The 19531-nt window shown below is 40.6% G+C and overlaps 2 protein-coding genes and 1 non-coding gene across 3 annotated transcripts in view; 1 reads left to right on the forward strand and 2 right to left on the reverse strand.

Annotated features, from left to right (window-relative positions):
- Window positions 1-5434: 5434 nt before the first annotated feature.
- The window catches only part of LOC139720998 (contactin-5-like), a 103002-nt gene continuing 88905 nt past the window's right edge, over window positions 5435-19531 (reverse strand). Inside the window, exons 15-16 of the mRNA XM_071632329.1 lie at window positions 9720-9869; window positions 5435-5880 (exon numbers count right to left, since the gene is read on the reverse strand). Of these exons, the coding sequence (XP_071488430.1) occupies window positions 5663-5880; window positions 9720-9869 (368 nt within the window). The 3' untranslated portion in view covers window positions 5435-5662. The remainder of the gene's footprint in view (window positions 5881-9719; window positions 9870-19531) is intronic.
- On the forward strand, window positions 8959-9031 carry Trnas-gga (transfer RNA serine (anticodon GGA)). Its single transcript has one exon. It is a non-coding gene; the product is annotated as a tRNA-Ser (tRNA).
- On the reverse strand, window positions 12111-16276 carry LOC139721029 (uncharacterized). The gene has a single exon (XM_071632361.1). It carries the CDS (start codon window positions 16153-16155, stop codon window positions 14776-14778), a length of 1380 nt encoding a protein of 459 aa, XP_071488462.1. The 5' UTR covers window positions 16156-16276; the 3' UTR covers window positions 12111-14775.

The following is a 19531-nucleotide window of genomic DNA, read 5'->3' on the forward strand; positions in this document are numbered from 1 at the left end:
AATCACTTCTGGTTCCAGAGAAAATCTGTAAAGATTCCTTTCAGGAGGAAGGGGGGGGGGGGGGGGTGGGACCCCCAGGTGGGGCATGGTGCCCATTTGATGGAATTGAGATTCTATACCCCTAGGGATGCTACCTACCAAGTTTGGTGAAAATTTGTGATAGGGTTTTCAAGAAAAAGATGAAAATTTACAATTTCAGTCCAAATTTAGGCCCCCTGGGGCCCCAAGGTGGGGCATGGTGCCCATTTGATGGGAATATTTTTTTCCCCTTAGGAATGCTATCTGCCAACTTTGGTGAAAATTCATAGTGGCATTTTCAAGAAAAAGATGGAAATGTACAATTTGGGCCCCACTAGGACCCCTCCCCACCCCCCTCCCCTGGGTCCCAAGGGGGGCACCCCTGATTCCGCCATGAACAAACCTGAAAGTACAGTCATCAACGTACTAATTCATAGTATTAACCTAGCTCTACCACTTCTGGTTCTAGAGAAGATTTTTAAAGATTCCTTACTTTGGGGGGCTTTGGGCCCCTCTGGGGGCCCCCAGGTGGGGTATGGTGCCCACCTGATCAAATTGAGATCCTATCTCCCTAGGGATGCTACCTGCCAAGTTTGGTGAAAATCGGTCAAGGGGTTCTCAAGCAGAAGATGAAAATGTAAAAAATTTACGCACGACGGACGACGGATGACGCACGACAGACGCTGGACGAAGAGCGATCGCACTAGCTCACTTGAGCCTTCAGCTCAGGTGAACTAACAAGGGGAACTACACATGTAGATGTTAGAGAATCTTAGATGAGACTAATATCTTCATTTCCAGATATTTCAGTTGAGATCCAATTTGTCATCCTTTTTCTACAACATAGTCGACATTAGATATTTGACATAAATAAAACATAACAGACTTTGCAAGCTGGAATTTGGTAAATTCGTCAACATCGACATTTTGTTTGTAAAGATTTAGCAAAATGTCTGACTTCGTAACCCTAGCAAAACATTCAAAGATAGGCTATAATAGCAGTCATTGGATAGGACATGCCTTCATTGGAAACAGGTTAAAAGTAGTGATTTATCGACTTTGTGATAGAAAAGTAAAGCTCGAATTTGGCACAGCCTGAATATACCTTCTACTACATCGCTGATTCTGACTTCTTTGCAGTGAAAGCACATAAAATCAGGTCTCGGTACAACATCGTCAGATACTTGTGCAAGGATCTTTTTTTTTTTTGTCAATTCTGATGATTTTGACAAATTTATATTTAGTAAAGCTCCCTCAGAGTCAATTAATTCTGGCAGAAATTATATAACATCACTTTCTCAACTCTGTTTTGATGGAAGCATCGTAAATCCGATCTCCACTAATATATCTGAAACTCTGCCATAAAAGTGCCAAGATCCGCTGCATCAAAGGCTGTACGTCTAGTGCCACAGAATTTGGGTAACAGTTAAACAAATCTGATACATTTGTCTTTTTTTTTACATGAAAGTGTACAAAGCATAAATCAACTGAAAAACCTTAAGTCACTCAGCCAGATACACTAAATTGATTGATTCCAGAAGTGTGCGATATGAATCTACAAATTTCAGGACTTTGTTGGATTTTATCCTTCAACAAATTAATTCAATGTAGAAAAACGCTACTTATATCTACACACTTTTCGAAGGGTGATGAAATAATTCTTTTTGAACTTGATGGAAATGTTACTCATCTTGACAATTTCAAAGAATTTCAGCCTAAAAACTCCATAAAACTTTTAATTAGTGTCATAATTTGCAATAAACCTTCTCAAATCATGTATTGTGACTTTGTTTCAGGTAAAATACTGGAAATGCTGCCACACAGTTGATACGAGTCTCGTCTCCGATCAGGTAACCACTAGGCCTACTAGTACTTTTTTGAATGAATTTGCAGAATTTAGGGGACATGTATCACTAAGCCCTCTCAAACTTTATTTTACACATGCAGCTCAACAAATATGACATATTTGTCATTTTGACTTTTTTTATGGAAGGTGCCCACGTCATATCAACAGATTTTTCAGCTGTTGTTTCAACAAATAAAAAACAAAAACATTTTCGATACATGCAAAATTCCCTGAAGTACTTGAATGTGCCCAATTTCAACTTCATTTATCCTTAAAACCAGAACCTCCATAAATCGCTAATTCTTACTTCTTTGAACCTGAGTTCAAGTCTCACTAACACCTCTTCAAACACTTGTCCAAGGTGATAAAATTATTTAAGATCAAAATGTCACAAATCTTGACAAATTCAGCGAATTTAAGCTTAGAAACTTAGCAAGGCTTCAACAGTGTCAGAAATTGTACATGTACAAGAACTCATGACATGAAACATTCAGAATCTGTATTTAGGGGCATTGCTTCAATCAATACAAATGAATACCAGATGGGATGGATAGTTGATAAGGGGGTTTCATTGCAAGAGTTATGATTTGGCAACAAAAATGTCTTCATTGCACCTGTTTCTCTTTCATGACCACCATGTGTTCACTTCCAACTCCATACTCTCCAGGTCATGTAAGTGATTGGCGGTACTGATGGCATTATCAAAATGCTGGTGTTCACTAAACATAAATGTCAGATAGTCATTGTTCTTACTATTTTGAAGTTTAGATAACATTTTGCATATGTGTTTTAAACGGTTTCACTAAAATTCAGCGTTATGAGGACAAGATTGTGACTCAGGTGATTTTAGTGTATTTGTGTTTTGTTGAGGCTGGATTTTCAACATGACATGTGCCCACTCGGTATACTACAGGCACACCACAAGCACACACAGACAGTTCAGCACACACATCCTGCAATTTTGCTTTTATTTTCATCTGATTATTATTATTTTTTAAACATAGTCTTTCACCAGAAAAATAAAATTGTGCATGAAAAAAGAGATGGTCCATTTTCATTCCATTTATTTACACATTCTAATTAATGTAAACCTGTGACAAACATGCAAACAATTGGGATTACTGATAAACAAATTGAACTTCATTGATGTAAATAAACACCAATCACTGATTGTTTTTTACTATAGCCACGATAAAAAAGTCATGGGCATACATACTCGGGTGGGATGTCAAAAACTCGATGTGAGAATCATTAATTCGAATCGGTGTTACACACAATATTCTTTTTTTAACATAAATAAAAAGTTGAGGCCAATTCGACATACATGGAAAGCAAGGTTAATTTTGGTGAAATCCTTTTCTTCAGTCCGTATCATTTGAGGTAAGCAGGTGTGATTGGATATTCCTACTTACAAGGCACCATGCTTGATTGCACATCCCCTTGGCTGTTTGCAAACATTTAAACACAATGTCTGCATATCAGCTGACAGTGTATGTTCACAGTAATTCCTCATTTTGGTCCCTAGGCAGATTAGCTAACAACCGTATAAACTGAATACAGTACTCTCCGCATTATCGGGTAGGCTCGGGCAGAGCGTTTCTTACCTGATTAAGCGGAGTACCCGATTAACAGAAGAACACGTTTCATTCACAATTGAATGTGTATGCACTGCATCAAACACCTACACTATATACTTAGCACGCATGCTTGAACGGCACATTATACATACCTTACACTTTCTCAGTCACGAGCAATAATTTACACTCTTTTTATGGACAAATGTGTCTTCAGAAAACTTTGTCGTTTTACTACAGACTTCTCGCTAACATGCAGGCGTTTTCCGAAATGTACACGTTTCTTTGCGTGCACTTGTCACGTAGAATGTCGGGTTACATTTCTAGAAGTGACTGGGGAAAAGCAAAATTATGGAGCTAGTGCATGGCCTGATTTTCGTTGCAAACTTCTCGTGTTGTGAATGTTGTTGGGGAGCAAGGGAGGAGCGCAAGCGTGTTCAACTCCTGTCTGTCTATTGTGAGTGCCAGCTACATGTGTAATGTTCGTTTACGTCTGGCAAGTCGGTATGTGTACTGATGGTACATGTGTTCTCATGTTTAATCACTCCCCAAATGATCGGTCTTCTTGCAAATTAAGTAAAGAATGCGATTAGCCGTGGAAAATTTGACATTCATGGTTTTTAAAGTGTTTATCTGCGATAAAATGTGGGTAGAAATTAGATGAGAAGAAAATTATTTACCCACTTATGTGGAGAGGCAACCCGATTATCAGGTAATTCTAATGTGCATTGGAACTAATTTTGATATTAACTACCCAATTAAACGGAGTACCCGTTTAAGCGATACCCGATTACGCGGAGAGTACTGTAGCCCATTATTTACCGCTTATGCATATTGTTAGTTGGACTAAGCTGCACTGCGCAACATCAAAATGGCCCTCTTCAAAGCCCTCAAGTATCACAAGCACTCATATTTCTAAAAGTGAAAAAGTCTAAAAGTGAAAAGTTTTAGAACTACTGTACACCCTCTTTCAGCAGTATGAAGTTATTTCAAAACTTAAATATTTTACAATGTGAAAGAGCATATAACACCAGCAGTGAAACAAGATGCAGCTACAACATGAACCTCACATATAATTCCCTGATCTGATTCCCTTATGCACACGTCTGTGTGATGTATGATAAACCTAGAAGCATAAACTTTGAGTTCGTATCATTTCACTAAGTACATCATTCCCTAACTGTTCTTAGGTCCACATTCATATAGAAATAGCATTTCTACTTGATTGTGCCTTTCACGTTGGCCCTTTGTTGGTTTTGGAAGTGGCCTTTTAAGCATTTGCCCCAGCCCTTGTAATCATGTTTAATCATGCAACATGCATTTCAGCAATCAATGGTACAGCATATATACATGAAGGCCTTGACAACATATTGGATGATGAGCCAACTGAGAGTCAGTTCTATCCTAGGTTATCCTAGGTTATACTCAAATATCCACAGTACATGGGGTCTTCAAGATTGAGATGTTACATTCTTACAATTATGTACAAGCCAGGAACGGCGCAGTGTTTTCAAAAGTGTGGGGGCCCACTTCCGGGTTTCATGAGCTAACAAAGTGATGACACCTTATGTATTCCTTTGTATGGTGCACAAAAAGTGTGGGGGCCCGAGCCCCCACGGCCTCCCCCCGGCTGCGCCGGCCCTGCAAGCCATGTATTATGGGTCAATGTTTGACTTGAGTCTTGTGTTAAAGTCAACCACTGTAATGAAGCCTAGGTCACCTATATAAAAGCTGGCACTGGGAGAGTAGCATCTTTTTACTTGTAGAAGACTCGAGGGGCAAGTTAGGTACTAACGCTAGTCAATCTGAAGAAATAATTGTATACATACCTCCTAAAAACTAGTTTTTATATTCAAAATTTGTACAGGCAGGGCAATACAAGGGTCAAGGAAACTAGAGATCAATAATGAATTCATTTCTACATATAACAAGATGCAGATACCATTCTGCTGAAGTCAATGAGTTTAGTTTTTGCATCTTACCATAGAGATGCTAGCAAATCTTAATTCTGCACAAATCTGCACAAAGAATGTGAATGACAAAAAGGCTTACAGATATTGCAAAAGTTTTCAAGATCATTGCACATATAAGGTAGAAGTGTAGAGGCAACTTGGCACAAAAGGCAAAAATTAGATATTGCATGTTTCATATTTACATACAACTTTGACTATGAAGTCAATGAAGTATACATATCTGTTGACCTTTCTTTGAAGTCAAGGACATTCTAGGGTCCATCTTTTGCTGTGTTGTTGGACTCTTTTTGAGTGCCATTTGAGGCATTTTTGTCACCAGTTCCACTGCTGTCTGTAGGCTTCACGTCACACAGCTCGAGGTTGTCAGTGGTGGCATTGTCTGCACTGCCATAAGCTGGGTTGACATGGGATGGGCTTTCCTGAATGGCATCTACTAAAGCTTGGCCATCCTCAATGCCATCATTGCGTTCTGAAATTCAAAAGCACAAAGAAAATCACATTCAATGTTTGGCATCTTGCAACTTACTTCACTCAGAAGAGGGAATTTCTTTAAGTTTTGTAATAAAAGCTTTTCCACTAGCACACAAACCTCAATCTACCTATCAGGACATAATTTGAGGGGGATGAGGTAGAAAGAAGAAAAGGCCTTAACCTTCCTTGCAAATTCTAGTACACTGTATGTGCATAAATGTCCTTTTCCTGTAATCACAGCCATGCCAAAGGCCATATTCTTTTGAAACATCTATGTTCTACATAAATCCTATAACCAGAAGTTACCCTATCACCAGAAATTTATCTGAAAAATTAGGATTTGGGGAAATCCTATGAAGAGATTGTTAAATATCAAGGTTTACATATCAAGTTTTATATACATAACACAAAAACAAAGAAAACTAAACTTTGATTCATTACCAGACAGTACATTGGATATTAAAGGTTTGTTGAATGGGGCATGCGCATGGTCAGTAAAGGCAAAGGAGGGTTGGAAAAGAAAAATTGCGTAATTAACTTGATTGTTAAAAATTGAAATGGTGTTTTATTACGCCCCATGAATGGCATCCAGTCAAGTGAACCACACATGCAAAACTGTGGCACTATTACAGAAACACAAACACAAACACAAACACAAAACACTCAATCTGACCACAGACACAAACGACAAATACGCAAACTTTAATCACATATTCGAAAGACAAACAAAATGAAGGCAAAAACAAAATATTGATAACAGTCTTCACATTAAACTTCAATAGTGGGTGTAAACACCAAAGGCATTATAAACAGCCTGACATCTCCTCCTCATACTGTTCATCAATGTCCTCACTCGCTGTTAAGGGATGGCATCCCACTCCTCAACCTGGAGTTCGCGATGATTGGCTAGTGTGGACTGGGCTAATAACATGCCATTTCCTACAGCTCAGCTGTGTTCATCCTACAAATGTCCTATGATGTTAAGATCAGGGCTGTTTGCAGGCCATTCCATCAGGTCAATTCTGTCCTCAAGGATCTCCTTGATGATCCTTGCACTCTGGGGATGCTGTCATCCTGTAGCATAGCATTTGGCCCCATGTTAGGAAGATACAGGAGTGCTATGGGCTGATGAACCTCATCTCTATACTGTTGGGCATTGAGGTTTCCATCAATCATGGCAGAGTTGGTCTTTCAGAGAATGACATACCTCCTGACTCTATCACATTCCCACCACTAAATGGCATTCCAGCAGTGACACAAGAATTGGTTCGCCTCACAGACACCCAAAGGGATGGAATGCATATACAGAAGAAAACCTGTCGAACACTAAGACAGAGTACATCTGATGCCCAAGCCACTGTGTCTTCCACTGGAGAACACATCTTAGAGCTTTAGGAGGCAAGGCTTGATGCTCACTGGTCGATGTCCAGATGAGTCCATACATGGCACAACTTGAAATACTAAGCATTTCAAGGTCCAGACACCAATCTCATTACTCCAGGGTGCTTAGACAAAGAGAACTTAAATGAGTATCTATTGATGAATGCTGAACGAGACCACTGTGGCATTTCCTGAGCAACTATGAATTGCCTGACGTTGAACATGACCCATCAGTTGACACAGAACTGCCTTCTGCTCTGGTGAACTTATGTGGACCACAGCTCCTCATCCGAAAACGTACCTGTGGGATGGAACAAATGAAGAGAACCTCTCCCAACCCCGACAGGATGCCTCAGTCACAACATAAGGATGAGGCAGATGGGAGGGACTCCCTTGAAGACAGAATCTGTGAGTAGCCCACATCTCACTGAGATCTCTGACCTGCTGAATTTACTCAGAGTATTTCTGGTTTTAAACAACATTTTTTTTTTTAAAATCTAATAGAGGGTTCTGGGGCCCTTCTATCAATATGTAATCCTATATAAATTGTTGCCCTAGTGATAATGCACTGGCTTTGGTGACAAATTTGATAGTGTGTTTTAAGACAAGGAAGAAAATGTGTTGTCCCCTGAAGGACCCATCCCTTGAAGTGCTATAAACAGACTTAAATTTGCAGTCACCAATCTAATTACTTAAAGCACTAACTTAGCTTATCACTTCTGGTTCTTAAAATGAAAATTTGTGAAGATTTCATAATTTGGGGGCTCTGTCTCTTCCTCCTCACCCCCATGGGACAATGTGCCCCTGGGAGGACCCCAAGTGAAGAATTTTGCCTAATTTGCACAAATATATTCTCTAGGCGATAACACCTGTTAAGTTTGGTGAAACTCTGATCATGCTTATTCAAGAAGATAAAGATGAGAAAAATAGAGCCCTAACTTGAACCCCCATCCCTGCATCTGTAACGAACAAACTAGAAACCAGAGTCACCAATCTACTTACTCACAGCACTAACTTTAATAGCCCATCTCTTCTGGTTCTAGATTGATTCATAAAGATTTCTTAGATTTTTGTTACTCATAGCACTACTTAAGTCCATCACTCATGGTTTGACAGATGATTTGTAAAGATTCCTTAATTTGGGGGTTTCTGTCTCCCCCTCCATCACCGCTGGTATTGTGCTCCAAGGGACCCCCAGGTGGGGAATGATGCCCATTTGTACAAATATAATCACCCAAGCAATAATACCTGCCAAGTTTGGTAAAAATCATACCATGCATTGTCAAGAAGATGAAAATGCACCATTTAGGCCCAAATTTTGGACTCCCAGGGCTCCAAGGGGCCTATTTTATAGCATGCAATGGGTACTGTGCAATTATTCAAATTCATGAAATTCTTCCGTCGAGATGTTTTCATTGCAACTGATTGACAAATTGCCCTACTGCACGCTGGAAGGATTAGAACCAACACTTGCAGTCGGGTGGAAGCTTGGTGGTCTAGTGGAGATGACGCCTGTCCGGAGATCAGGAAGTTGTATGTTCGATTCCTGCTTGAGTATGTACGCACATGATTTTTTTATCATGGCTACTACTAAATACACTTATCAATTCAGTGCTTATTTACATCGATGTAGGGTAATTTGTCGGTACCCGCTGCATGTTATAAGGATTGGAACCAACACTTGCTGTTGGGAGGAAGCTCGGTGGTCTAGTGGAGATGACACCTGTCTGGAGATCAGGAGGTCGTAGGTTCGAATCCTGCTCGAGTATGTACGCCTATGATTTTGTACCATGGCTACTATTAAAAAACACTGATCAATTCAGTGCTTATTTACGTCGATGTAGGGTAATAAGTCCTCCTGGAATCTTCTGAAGGTGGCAGTCCTCCATGATGTGATGCAGGGTTTGGTCAAGGTGGCCACAGTCACATGCCAGACTATCCAAGAATTCCCATTTATGTAGGCAGTGACCTGTCCTTGCATGGGGGGTTTGGATGCATTCAGGGTAAGCCACTGCTTCCAAGGGAGGTTGAAACCCTATGGCTTTGTTGTTCAGTCAGTTACAGTGTTTGCAGGTATTAAACTTGAATGGTATTGAAGATGGCATGACATTTGGGTAATGACTGCACATATGCTAGTACTATATCTTGTACAATGTATCACACATTGAATGTAATTATTGCTTACATGCTCATGTATTGTGTTTGTGTTATTTAAATGTTTTTCTTAGTCCAAATTCTGCCAATTTTTCCTCTCCTTTGCTTCTGCCTGCTCCGATTCCTTTGTGTTCCAAATATCAATGTACTTTTGAGTGTTACATGATAACATCATTTTGCTGCAAGTGAGAGATGAGTTTTGGTTCGAGTGTTGTATGAATGTTTCATTATACATCAGTCCCTTCTTGTGTCCCTCTTTTTGGGTACAATTTCTTATTTTAATTGGAATTGTGATGTACTCACTTCTAATGCTGGACGGGTCTGGCTTGCGTCTGCAGACGATGACAACAACAATTATGAGGATGAGCAGGAAGAGTCCTCCAGCCACCCCAGCTCCAATGTAGATCAATTTGAGATTCTCTTCAGACAGCCCCAAGAACAGGTTACCAGTGTCTGCAGGATTTAAACAAATTTTGAGCTGTTTTACTGGAATAAGCCCTAAAAGTAAATTCTCTACTAAGGCAAATCACACTAGCATATTGGTAAAAAGAATATTGTTAAATTGTACTCGAACTCATACAGATGATTTTGGCGATTGAAATGATGTCAAATATGAGAGACAAATCAGAGAATGTATTAAGATAAAACAAGTGGGTTTTGACAAGTTACATTTGGACACATATGCCACGAAGAAATACAAAAATGTATAGTGTTTCACATGAAATAACTGACCAGTATGAAAAAGAAACTAGAAATGTGGCTATGGCGACTGGTACGCCTCCGCCATAATGCTCGGTTCTCGTAATAGGTCTATAGTACATTGTCTCGACAATGTGTGATGACAGTTTCACATAAAAGGCAACATATCAAAATGATAGGTTTGTCACAAATGTGTTTAATGTTCACTTTCTTTGAACTAGGTTTAATTGGATGAATGGCTATACAGTCTAAGAGTGCAGGTATTTGGGGATTTGAGGATTTTTACTTGACTTTTGACCATTTTATAAGTTTATGCATTGAGCAATTTTCAAGTTATGGAAAAAGTACAATTTCAGTGTTAAATAGTAAAATATTAACATTTTAAGCAAGCCTTTGACCCTTGACCTTTGACCCTATGACCCTGAAATTCCCAAGAGGATCACTGTCAGGTAGAACATGCATAAATATGTACCTTGAGTCACTTTTGAGATATGGAGGAAGAAGCGAAATTCAGCACTTTCACTTGACCTTTTAACCTCTGAACTTTTGGAAAGAAACTTCCCAGGAATTCCCAGAGAATCTCTATTGGGAAAAAACGTATACATGTATATGTATAAAGTTTCAAGAAAAATCCTGCAGGCACTGCATAAATATGAGGGAAATAGTGAAAATTTGAGGAGTTGACATTGATCTTTGACCCCTGACCTCTGACCCAATTCTCTAGATAATCACTGCCAGTCAGGACATGCATATGTACTAAGTTCCATGAAGATAGCTTGAACTATTTGCAAAATATGGAGGAAAAAAGTGGAATTTTAACATTTTCTCTTGACCTTTGACCTAATGACCTGAAACTCTTTCTGGATAATCTTTATTTGGTAGTACATGTACATGTATACACTAAGTTTCAAGAAAGTACCTTCTGGCATTGCATAGATATGGGGGATACGGCAAAATTTTGAGCATTTAACCTTGACCTTATGACCTTTGACTTTGAGCATGTGCACCCAAAAGTTGATAGGCACAACTTTGCTCACTCATACATACACATGCCAAGTTTCATTAGGACACCTAAAACAGTTTTTTAGTTATGCTGTCCACAAAATTGATTACGGACGGATGGATGGATGGACAGACAACCTGAAAACATAATGCCTCTGACGACACTTAGTGGCAGAGGCATACAAATGGTGACAAGTGTGATGACAGAAGATGTTACACAAAGTGAAAGATAAGTAGCCCTGTACAGGGCAAAGCAAAGTTTAATAGGAAGATTAAATGAGAACTTACCTGTTTGAAATTTAATCTTGATTTTATAAGTAAGTCGTAGAGAAGAGACTACATGTCTCATCGGGTGTAATATGAGATCCCGCTGGTCACGTGTGTGGCAATTTTTTAAAGCTGTACGAGACTACAGGATATATTGATAGGAAGATGAAGATGTTGAGAACTTTACCTGCATAAGGCTACGTAAGTCGCAGGGTGGGAAGAGGAGGGATGTAGTCTCTTCTCTACGACTTACTTATAAAATCAAGATTAAATTTCAAACAGGTAAGTTCTCATTTAATCTTCCTATTTTATTACGTAAGTCTCCGATCGAGACTACATGTCTCATCGGGTGTAATATGAGATTTCAAAGCCCTGTAGTCACGTACAGAACAATACATCTGTAAGCCATCAACGGCATCACTACAGACAGACATACCTGTGCACTCTGTGCAGACTGCCATTCCATATGCAGACTGAAGTTGCCAAGTCACATTTTCAGTAAAGCCTGGGCAAATTGGTTAGTATCTTGTAAGGGCTTGCAATAAACTTGCGGAATGTCTTCTCAGCCACCCATCCAGCCCTTGAGAGGATTTCTGACACAGGCACCTCACTCCTTTGTGCTGCTGACGTAGAGGCCGCCCTTGTGGAGTGAGCACTGAAGGTCTGTGTATCGACACCAGCGTCATGAAGGACAGTCTTAATCCAACGTGCAATTGTTTGCTTTGATGCACGACGGTGAGGCTTCTTATAAGCTACTAACAAATGTCTCTCCATCCCTCTTAGATTCTGTGTCCGCTGCACATACTCTTTCATATAATTCACTATGCACAATCTCCTATCTGGAGGGTACGCATTTAGTGTGACACTGAATCCCGTATTTCCAGGCTTGTTTTGTTTCAGTGTGTTCTCAAAAGAAATCTCAACAGATGATTTTTTCCACCTCATCCTGTCCAGGTGGATAACATGAAGAGACTGCACCCTTTGTGCAGAAACAAGTGCTATCAGCATAGTCAATTTCTGAGTAAGTTGCTTCAGATTAAGTGCCTTGGATGGAGACAGCTTTCTGAGGTAGTCCAAGACGACTTTAACATCCCAGATAGAAGAGTAGCGAGGAGCAGGCGGCTTTAAATGAAAAACTCCTTTCATAAACCTATTTACAAGTGGGTGCGACCCAAGAGGCTGTCGTCCACCATCAACTATGAGAAACGTGGAAAGGGCACTCCTGGCTGTATTCAGGCTACTGTATCCAACTTTTTCTTTGTCTAACATATTTGTAAGAAATGCAAGGACATCACAAACTTGGACATTCAAATAATTAATGTGTCTCTCTGCACAAAATCTTTTCCATTTTCTGATGTACACCTGGTACTGTGCTTTAGTGGATCCTTTCCACGACGCAGCTATGATGTCTATTGTCCTTTGTGCGAGGCCCTGCTCTGCGTAAAGTCCCTTCCAAGCCTGCAACATAATAGAGACAAGTGATTATTCAAAGGATGTGGGGTGCCTGAAACTGGTTGACATAATAATGTCTTACTCTTTCGAATTAACATGGGTTCCTCAACCAGCATACTCTTAAGGATAGGGTACCAAACCTGTGTTGGCCAATTGGGCACCACTAAAATCCCACATGCCTCATCCTTCTGAATTTTCTGCAAGCACATTGGCACTAGATTGAATGGGGGAAAGGCATAAAACTCCCACTGACTCCAATCAACTGTGAAGGCATCTACTGCCCAGGCCTCTGGTTCAGGCCTCCAAGAAATATATCGGTCTACCTGTTTATTTAGGCGGGAGGCAAACATGTCAATTTCAGGCACACCAAATCTCCTGATTATTTGTTGAAATATGCTCTTATTCAACATCCATTCTGTGCTGTCCGAGAATTTTCGAGACATGCGATCTGCTTCAATATTCAATCGCCCAGGTAGGTGAGCAGCTGTAAGCCAGATGTCCTTACTAATACACCATTCCCAAATATCAATGGCCATTTGATTACATTCAGGAGATTTTGTGCCACCCATATTGTTCAGATATGCGACAGCCGTTATGTTATCTGCTCTAACAAGTACATGATTGCTCCTTTTCTCTGAGCAAAAGGCTTTTAGCCCATGACTAACTGCTACCATTTCTAGCAGGTTAATTTTATTCTGATTTGCCTCTTTCAACTCATCACTATTCCATCTGCCACCTGTTGAAGTGCACAGATTTGTTGCCCCCCAGCCTTTACCACTGGCATCTGTGTGGATTTCCACATCTGGTTTTGCCCTCTGCATTGGGCTAAACTGTGACTCAAGGTTCCATATCCACCACTGAATTTCATGGATGCTTTCTCTTGACAAGGTCATATGCCTATCGAAATGTCCCTTGTTCCTTGCAAGGGCAAGAATCTTGTCTTTCTCTAAGGCTCTATAATAGAGAGGGCCATATTGTACTGCTGGGAATGATGCCACTAGTTGTCCAATAACCTTTGCAACTGTTCTGATAACAGGTTTCTCAGTAGCCAACAGTTCTTTACAAGACTGCTTTATGTTCTCCTGTTTTTCTTTTGGAAGCCTAACACTCATATCCAGAGTGTTCAGATTGAAACCCAGAAAGGTAATCTCATGAGTAGGCTCTAAAACTGATTTTTCAGGGTGAACAATAAACCCCAAATTTGATAGCAACTTAGTAGTTGCGCTCACTGCTGCCTGCATTTCCTCGGCAGTTTTTGCAATGATAAGTGTATCATCTAGATATGCAATTACAATGTGGCCCTGCTCCCTGAGCGTTGCCAAAACAGGCTTTAGCAGTTTTGTAAAGAGCCTTGGTGCTGAACTAAGCCCATTGGGAAGTGCTTGAAATTGCCATAACCTTCCCTGCCATGTAAATCTCAGGAATTTTCGAGAATCTGGGTGGATAGGAACCGTGAAGTATGCGTCTCGGAGATCGACTGAAGCTAAATAATCTCCCGGAGAAATAAGCGGTAGAGCTGTCTTGATATTATCCATCTTAAAATGCTGATACAAAATACTCTTGTTTAATTCTGTCAAATCCAAGATGACCCTGAGGCCGCCATTCTTCTTTGGCCTTGTGAAAATATTTGATATGAATTCCCCTTCTACATGTTCACATGCTTCTATGACATTTTTCTCAACCAGCTTGTTGATTTCTTCCTGAATCGAGGCCATTTCCTCAGAATTTCTTTTGAATTCATGAAGGGGTTTTTCCCTACAAGGGGGATATTTAGCTGGGTCAAATTCAAGCTTGTAGCCCTGTACAGCTTGCAAAATATATGTATCAGATGTAAGCTCTCCCCAGTTGTGCATATGTAGCTTCAGTCGACCTCCGACTGCAATATCATTGACATTAGATGTTATTGTCTCCCTTACCTCATCACTGTTTGGGAGTTGCTCTATTTCATCCTGCCCTGCCCTTGGCCGAGCTTCCGGTACTGTGGGGCTTGGCGTCCCTCTCGAGACGCTGTCGGGGTAAACGTATGGGGAGCTTGTGGGGTCCTCTTCCTCCACTGGTTTCGTTGGCCTAAAAAAGGCCTAGATGTGCTCCCTGACGAATCCGCGTAGGATGTCCGCGACACCCAACCAGCTTCCTTGTATCTGCGTTGAGACCCTTGGCTTGGGTAGGGGTGATAGGCCGGCTTGGGTCTTTTAAACCCGCCTCTCATCACTCCGGCCGCCGCTTTGTGCTGGTCTTGCAAGTCCTTTACTTGCTTGCCCAAGTCATCCCCAAAGAGATACTTGGTTACAGGGTTTGTTGGTTTGCAGAGATGAGTAAATTTCGCGTTCAGATCCGGCTTGATCAATTCTTTACGAAGAGCATTCATCTCAAAGTTTGCGTTGCACAACAAAGCTAGAACGTCTTGCTGTTCGGGAGATATGTTGCTTGGATCGAGCAGGCTGACATAAGCCGAGATACCTCTTGTTAGGGATTTTTGGACCCTCTGAAGTTTCACATCCTTCGTACGAACAGGGGCAGAGAGGTTGTCCCAGATCGTCTGATTCACTTTCGGGGTGTCGATCCCTCGACAGTTCGACGGCACTGGGTATTTGCTACTTGTCTCATCGAGCACTTTCTCTTCCAGATGATGGCTCATCAAGTAGTTGACAGAGCTTGCTAGCTCCTCATCAAGAGGCTGTCCAATATCTGATGCCACCGCAAATTTAGCAGCAAAAGCTGGTACTGTCTGTGCTTCTGCCCTATCCACGCACGACTCCAGCTCTGAGCTATGCCCTGCACTCAAGGCATGCACCATGTCATCATCCTCAACATCCATTTCTTCTGTATGTGCCAAGTCATAATCTGCACTAACGCTAGAAGTTGAAGCAGAGGCTGAATCACTTCCACTGCGATCAAGATGTCGGTCTGGCTGTGCATGTCCCATGCCTGCCACCCCTTCCCTTTTACTGGGAAGAGCCTCCATGAACTGACAGAGCAAGCCTTCGAGTCTATCAAGACGACTGTTTACGGTCCCAAAGTTATCATTTGTCAACTTTGACGAGTTGGATTTCGTAGCAATCCGAGGCCGAGTCGCCGCTACCGCCGCGCGGTCGCCAGCCTCCATCACCGCCGGTACTCCCCGTCCACGGCCCGTGTTGGCAGCCGTACCTTTCGGTGCCGCTGCGCGGTCAGCTTGGCTAGCACTCACCGCCTGTTGTGACTCCATTGCTGCTCTGTTTTCGCCCGAAGATTCTGCCGCTGCGCGGTCAGTTTTCTTCTCTTTGTTTTCTTTTTCCGCGGCCACGCCAGCGGATCTTCTATCCTTCTGTTCTTTCATTATTCTGATAAGTCCGAAAGGAAGAATTTCCGCGAAATTCTTGAATATTCGAGGGTTGTGAAAAATCCTTTTCACACACACACAACGCGCCAACGAATTGCCACACACGTGACCAGCGGGATCTCATATTACACCCGATGAGACATGTAGTCTCGATCGGAGACTTACGTAATAAAATAGAGTGGTCATCTTTCACCTCATGCAAAATCTTATTCCATTTCATGAATGAAGATTGGTATTTGATTTTTACACCTTGGACTAACATCTGTGGTCCACACTGCTTCCTGAATACAGTACAATGGCCTTTTTTTTTTCAGGAAAAGCAAATGGTAAAGTATGAGGAAGTGGTTAGTTGAAATTTTCAATAGTAAATGCTTGAGTAGGCACTTGTCACAGATTGAGTATGCAATGCAGAAGTATGCTTATTGTGATATCAAAGGAGACTGATGGTGCAAAACTGTGAGTTCTACTAAGAGCCTATCATTTGAGTAAAGAAATCTGGTTGATGATGTGAGTGGGTGAACAATCCAAACCAGCTTGACAAATATGGCATTCTCAAGAATGCTTTGAGATATTGTATTGGTGTGTCACAAAATTCATTATACAAGAAATCTCTTTTCTTCATATGAAAAAAAAAAACAAAAAAAAAAACAAAACTCTTTCTGGATAATCTTTATTTGGTAGTACATGTACATGTATACACTAAGTTTCAAGAAAGTACCTTCTGGCATTGCATAGATATGGGGGATACGGCAAAATTTTGAGCATTTAACCTTGACCTTATGACCTTTGACTTTGAGCATGTGCACCCAAAAGTTGATAGGCACAACTTTGCTCACTCATACATACACATGCCAAGTTTCATTAGGACACCTAAAACAGTTTTTTAGTTATGCTGTCCACAAAATTGATTACGGACGGATGGATGGATGGACAGACAACCTGAAAACATAATGCCTCTGACGACACTTAGTGGCAGAGGCATACAAATGGTGACAAGTGTGATGACAGAAGATGTTACACAAAGTGAAAGATAAGTAGCCCTGTACAGGGCAAAGCAAAGTTTAATAGAGTGGTCATCTTTCACCTCATGCAAAATCTTATTCCATTTCATGAATGAAGATTGGTATTTGATTTTTACACCTTGGACTAACATCTGTGGTCCACACTGCTTCCTGAATACAGTACAATGGCCTTTTTTTTTCAGGAAAAGCAAATGGTAAAGTATGAGGAAGTGGTTAGTTGAAATTTTCAATAGTAAATGCTTGAGTAGGCACTTGTCACAGATTGAGTATGCAATGCAGAAGTATGCTTATTGTGATATCAAAGGAGACTGATGGTGCAAAACTGTGAGTTCTACTAAGAGCCTATCATTTGAGTAAAGAAATCTGGTTGATGATGTGAGTGGGTGAACAATCCAAACCAGCTTGACAAATATGGCATTCTCAAGAATGCTTTGAGATATTGTATTGGTGTGTCACAAAATTCATTATACAAGAAATCTCTTTTCTTCATATGAAAAAAAAAAAACAAAAAAAAAAAACAAAACTCTTTCTGGATAATCTTTATTTGGTAGTACATGTACATGTATACACTAAGTTTCAAGAAAGTACCTTCTGGCATTGCATAGATATGGGGGATACGGCAAAATTTTGAGCATTTAACCTTGACCTTATGACCTTTGACTTTGAGCATGTGCACCCAAAAGTTGATAGGCACAACTTTGCTCACTCATACATACACATGCCAAGTTTCATTAGGACACCTAAAACAGTTTTTTAGTTATGCTGTCCACAAAATTGATTACGGACGGATGGATGGATGGACAGACAACCTGAAAACATAATGCCTCTGACGACACTTAGTGGCAGAGGCATACAAATGGTGACAAGTGTGATGACAGAAGATGTTACACAAAGTGAAAGATAAGTAGCCCTGTACAGGGCAAAGCAAAGTTTAATAGAGTGGTCATCTTTCAACTCATGCAAAATCTTATTCCATTTCATGAATGAAGATTGGTATTTGATTTTTACACCTTGGACTAACATCTGTGGTCCACACTGCTTCCTGAATACAGTACAATGGCCTTTTTTTTCAGGAAAAGCAAATGGTAAAGTATGAGGAAGTGGTTAGTTGAAATTTTCAATAGTAAATGCTTGAGTAGGCACTTGTCACAGATTGAGTATGCAATGCAGAAGTATGCTTATTGTGATATCAAAGGAGTCTGATGGTGCAAAACTGTGAGTTCTATTAAGAGCCTATCATTTGAGTAAAGAAATCTGGTTGATGATGTGAGTGGGTGAACAATCCAAACCAGCTTGACAAATATGGCATTCTCAAGAATGCTTTGAGATATTGTATTGGTGTGTCACAAAATTCATTATACAAGAAATCTCTTTTCTTCATATGAAAAAACAACAACAACATGGCATTATAAGCCTTGAGACAACTTCAAACAAATAAAGGTAATAGCATTTTCATTTATGGCCCACATGAGTGGACAAGCATATACTCTGTCTTACTTTTTTTCTAAAGAAGTAAACTATGACTGGAACAAGGCAAGTGCCAAAATGTGTCTCGCCCATTTGCACAGAAAAAAATTCATATTTTCTAAGTCCCGGAAGTTCATTGACCACGCCTATAACCTTTAACCTTGTGGTGAACTTCAACTCCCCAAGAGGGCTTGTGCCGAAAGGGTGGCTTGGGTGGTGGTGCGTCGCGTTAATGGGAACACCACCCTTCGTCCAAAGCCACCCCGGTTTTGCTGAAAGGGTGCGTTGGGAGCGTTGGGACGCGTCCCGTTGACTGGAACCCCACCTTTCGTCCAAAGCCCCCCCTGGGTTTTGCCGAAAGGGTGCGTTGGTACTTTTTCTCATGTAATATTAAAAGACGAGTTTTGAATTCATATTTAACCTTCAAACAACCATTTCAAAGAGGCTATCGTCCGGATCGGTTTACACTCTATTACAACTTGGTCTAAAGCCAGTTGGTCTAATAGACTGTTTAATATCAGTTGGTCTAATATATCCCAGTTGGTCTAGTCATCATTTCGCCCAATTACTGTTTGGTCTAATTGCTATTTGTTGTTTAATATCAGTTGGTTAAATATGAATTCAAAACTCGTCTTTTAACCCTATAAAGCCCGAGGGGGGGCACATTGTGCCCCCTACCAGATTTTCATTTGCCACTCCTTCGCCCTTAATCCAGTTTTAACCAAATTTGGTGACTTTTCCAAAAATCTTATTTCGAACATTTTGATATATAATTTAGCTATATTTGATATTGCTGGATTGCCATGGCAACAATAAAACTGACAACCATGTCAGTCAGATTTTGCATATTTTTTGTTTCAATTCCAATTAACCATAATGTATAC

The sequence above is a fragment of the Diadema antillarum genome, unplaced genomic scaffold, assembly GCF_040938485.1.
Source record: "Diadema antillarum isolate AM-2024a unplaced genomic scaffold, OU_Dant_1.0 scf00000136, whole genome shotgun sequence".
In the NCBI taxonomy this organism is placed as follows: domain Eukaryota; kingdom Metazoa; phylum Echinodermata; class Echinoidea; order Diadematoida; family Diadematidae; genus Diadema; species Diadema antillarum.